General features: G+C 36.7%; 1 protein-coding gene across 1 annotated transcript; it reads left to right on the top strand.

The window, feature by feature from the left end:
• The first annotated feature begins 3,332 nt into the window (after positions 1-3,332).
• On the top strand, positions 3,333-4,769 carry LOC145115194 (28 kDa ribonucleoprotein, chloroplastic-like). Its single transcript, XM_079051422.1, has 4 exons — positions 3,333-3,866; positions 3,943-4,044; positions 4,122-4,412; positions 4,502-4,769. Exons 1-4 carry the CDS (start codon positions 3,399-3,401, stop codon positions 4,559-4,561), a joined length of 921 nt encoding a protein of 306 aa, XP_078907548.1. The 5' UTR covers positions 3,333-3,398; the 3' UTR covers positions 4,562-4,769.

Here is a 4,769-nt window from a genome sequence, read left to right as displayed (position 1 = left end):
GACATGACTGATCCTTATTTGATAGAAATCTTGGTATTCATTAGGATTACTAAAAGATCTACTTTTCAATACCAGATTTCCATAGGGATTAATAAGTAATAGCATTATATGTTAATACTCGTTAGGCGCATTACACGACAGTTGGATTGCCAGTAGAATCACCCAAATAGTTATCGATCTTATGAGAAACTATCCAGGTGAGTTATCTCACTATACTATGTATTACAATATATGCCCATGCATGTTAGGATAGAGAGCTAGTAGAGTAAAGTTGATATGATAATCTTTATGTTCTTAAGTGTAAAACTGGTAGAGTAGAGTGTGTAAATGTGTATATACTAGTAGAGTCTAAAGTGCAGTCTGTATGTGCTTAATTGTTGTAATTAAAGACTTGTTTAGGGGATGATGGTGGAACGGTTAAAGAGGTTGGGAGCCTATATACCTGCATGTTGACGAAATGGCATGTAGGCCGTAAGTACACATATATCCGTGTTGACGAAATGGAATATAGGTCGTAAGTACACGTAGACCTGTGTTGAAGACGAAATGGTCGAGTCGTAAGTCTAAAATACACATATTATTGGCAGATAGTGAGTCATTGTTTGTATGCATGTATATGTATTGTGGTATATGGTATTTTGGGGAACTCACTAAACTTCATGCTTGCCTAGTTGAGTATAAATATTTTTCAGGTACTTTATTGACTCGTAAGAAGGGAAAAGTTCGACTGTACACACGCGCGTTCACAACATGTTCTGCATTATAATTATTCTATGATATATTTAATAAATAAAAATGAAAAATTTTGGGTTAAAAAATTAGGACATTACAGTATGGTAGGGACTAAGTGTGCATAAAAAATAAACAATAGGGATTGTCTAAATTAAAAAAAAAGAAAAAAGAAAAGAAGAAGAAGAAGTTAGGAACCTAGTGTGCAAATTACCCAAACCACAGGACCATTCTTGTAATTTACTCTGACTTTTATTTGGTTTATGGGTTAAAAATTAACTAGTAGAAATCTAATTTATTTGGGGTTGGTATTATATGAAGTCGAAGTTATAGATGTGGGTATGGGCTGTTCGGCTCCATATCTTTCTTTTTCGTATTGGGTCTTCCAGCAGGCGCAAATGTGGAAATAATAGATAATTGGACTATGGTTGTTTAGAGATTCAAAAAACGTCTTGTGAACTAGAAAGTTAAATTGTTTTCAGCAGGTGGTCGTTTGACTTTGATAAGGTTGTTCTTGGCAGCCTTGGTATCTACTATATGTCTATATTCAAGGTTCCTAAAGAAGTATGTAAATTGATAGAATCTTTGAGGTCTTGTTTTTTTTGGTGGCTAGGAAAGCGAACGGAAGATTTCTTGGGTTAAGTGTAAGATTGTGTTAAGCTCTATAGTCAAAGGCACCTCGGGATCGATAGCATAAAGGTGTTTAATTTAGCGTTGCTTTTTAAATGGCAGTGGAGGTTTCGTACAAATGTTAACTTTTTTGGTCAAATTCATTAAATGATTGGTTGCATGGGGATGTGGGGTGCGTTGAGTCTAAACCGAGAGCAAGTGGTGTATGGGCGTCGATGACGAAGTTGTTAGACAAGATGCATGATAATCTCGTTACTCGCTGGTCCTTTTTACAAAAGTTTATTGGGGATGGGACTAAATTACTAATACTCAAGTTTGGCTGGAGGTTTGGCCGCGGGGGTGTGATGTTTAGGGATCAATTTCCTAGGTTGTATGCTTTGGAAACTCATAAAGTTTTTCTTGTTGTTATAGGTGGCAAAATGGTGAGTGGGGTTGGTTTTAGATTAGGAAGGCCAGGGTTTTGTTGGCTTGTTGACCTAAGTGGAGCTCTTCGACCATGAGGGGGATAGTGGGACTGGGATTTAGAGATCGATTGAGAGTTCACGGTTAGTAACATTTATATTGATAATGTCATTCTCTAGTCGGTACTAATAGTACTAGATGGTGTCATTTAGTATTGATTAAGGTTAATTTCCTTATATGGTGTGTTTTATTGGATAGACTCTCCATTAGAAGAAATTTGGCAGATAGAGACATTAACCTCTTGTGTGTTTGCTAAATGACACAAACACATATGTGTGTGTGTGTCTTGCGATGTGGTTGTCCAGATTTAGGTCAAGGTGATTAGTTGGTTGAACCTTCTTTTTCCTTATCTTCTTCTAATGTTTTGGAGCTGTTAGGTTTGGTTCATTCAATCAGGATGGGTGTAGGGAAAAGGAAAGTGTTGGAAGTTGTGTTGACCATGATTTGGACTTTATGGAGGTATAAGAAGTTGTTGTGTTGACCACGAGTTAGACTTTATGGAGATATAGTGTAGTTTTTCGTTCACCACCTATGCTAAGGGGCAATCCTTTTAAAAGTGTTGTTATCACTTTTTTTAATGGTTGCAAGTTGCTATAGTAGAATCTGTATCACTTGGACATTGTGGTTACGAAACCCAATATCATATGTTTTCTTGTAATTTTTTTCTCTAGATTCTTGCTCATTAGTATTTATAGTATTTTTTATTGTTCAATAGAAAAATTGATACTAAAGATATTTGATTAGAAATATGCATGACGAATAATGTTGCTGCAATATTATTGATTGAATTAAAGGTATCGTGTTCATCCCAATAGCCTATTAGGCCCAATATTGTTTTGCACAAACTCAACTACAATATAAATAACTTTAATGTGATATTTCCATTATAAAATACTACTCCCTCCGTCCCAAAATTATAGTCCATTTTTCCTTTTTGGTTTGTCCCAAAATAATAGTCCACTTTTAAAAATAAATAACATTTTTACCAAAATACCCCATTATTATTACTTAACGAACTAAGCATTTAATGGAACATTAAATGCAAAGTAAGGATAAAACTGTCATTTTATTAAATAAAGTTAGTGGTAATTAATGCTTTTCTTAATAGGTGTATTTTTTGTCTGTGGACAATAATATTGGGACGGAGGGAATATAACTGAATCTATTTTTGGCTATGTTTTAAACCTTATCACTTGCTAATTGAAGATAACATATAACTCAGAGATCCATTTTTTATATAATTGATCAAAATTGTCTTCATTCATTCTGGCCATTAACCTGTTTCATACTTGACTAAGAGTTAAATTTTATTGTTTTGAATCATAAATATGAAATATAATACAAATCAACCTTTTTATGATAATAATGTTGAAATTGTCTTGGTTGAGTTTTCAAATTTTGATTTGATTTTTGACAAAAATATGTAGTGTGAAATGTAGATCAAGAAGCCCAAAAGAGAACATAGCCCACTTTAGACCATGAAACCTTCACGTTCACCCACAAAATATTATGCCAACCGATAACATCCATCATCCCCCTTATCTTTCCCCGACTCCTCTAAACCCTTCTTACCTACAATGTCTTGTGCGGCAAAACCCATGTCGAACCCCTTATCCATGGCTAATGGCTGCCTGGTTTCATCATCTCCGGCTATCTTTGCCGGCAAAACCCTCCAACACATCTCTTTACCCTTGAAACCCATTAAATTCCACCTATCCGCTTCTTTTACACCCTTTTCTCTGCGAAGAAAAGCCAATTCCTCGCGTATTGTTACCTGTGTTCAAGAAGAAGACAACACCTTGGTTCTTCAAACAGATGAAAAATTGAGTTGGGGAGACGAAACTGAGGAAACGGAAGCAGCTGCCGACACCGGTGTCTCCGATTGGGAAGGGGGCGCGGTTGGAGATACCGGCACCGAAGGAACGGAAGAGTTTTCTGAACCACCAGAAGATGCTAAGATTTTCGTCGGTAATTTGCCGTATGATGTGGATAGCGAGCAATTGGCTCAGCTTTTTCAACAAGCTGGTGTCGTTGAGATTTCTGAGGTATTATTTATTTCTCGAGTTTTTCAAAATTTTCAATTGCTTTTGATTCTAATTAGGATTTTGTTTGTTGAATAAGGTTATATACAATAGAGAGACCGATCAGAGTAGGGGTTTCGGGTTTGTAACAATGAGCACCGTTGAAGAAGCGGAGAAGGCTGTTGAGATGCTCCATCGTTATGTAAGTTTTTACAAGTAATTTCCTTCAATTAATCGGTGAAAAAGAGTTGCAATGGAGTGATGTTTGAATTGAAACAGGAAATAGGAGGAAGGTACTTGACTGTAAACAAGGCAGCACCAAGAGGATCAAGGCCAGAGCGTGCAGAGAGGTCGCCGCAGATGTCTGGACCTTCATACAGAGTTTACGTTGGCAACCTTCCATGGGATGTCGATGATGTCCGCCTTGAGCAGCTGTTCAGTGAACATGGGAAGGTTGTGAATGCGAGAGTTGTGATTGACAGGGAAAGTGGTCGATCACGAGGGTTTGGGTTTGTGACTATGTCTTCTGAAAGTGAAGTCAATGACGCCATTGAAAATCTTGATGGACAGGTAAAACCCTAAATTCTTGCTTGTTTATAAATTTGGTATTACTTTTGAAAAAGAAAGAGGGAATTGTAATATGTTTTTTTGTGTTGCAGAGCATGGGCGGGAGAGCAATTAGGGTAAATGTAGCGGAGGAGAGGCCAAGGCGTTTCTGATCTGGGTTTTTGGTTTGATTTGGTTTCAACTTCCAACTGGTATTTTATGTTTCATGTAAGTTTTTGTTTAGGAGTTTATCAAGTGCGATGTGTTTTGTTATAAGTTATTGAGTAAAGTTATTGGGGGTGTACTTGAACCTGATCCTGATGCCTATGCAAATTTGCTAGGCAGTTAATGGGGTATAAAAAGGTTATCTTTTTATGGCCA

Source organism: Lactuca virosa, chromosome 5 (assembly GCF_052849685.1).
Source record: "Lactuca virosa cultivar CGN04683 chromosome 5, Lactuca_virosa_CGN04683_v6, whole genome shotgun sequence".
Lineage (NCBI taxonomy): Eukaryota > Viridiplantae > Streptophyta > Magnoliopsida > Asterales > Asteraceae > Lactuca > Lactuca virosa.
Note: the sequence above shows the minus strand (reverse complement) of the source record. Positions and strands in the feature narration are given on the sequence as shown.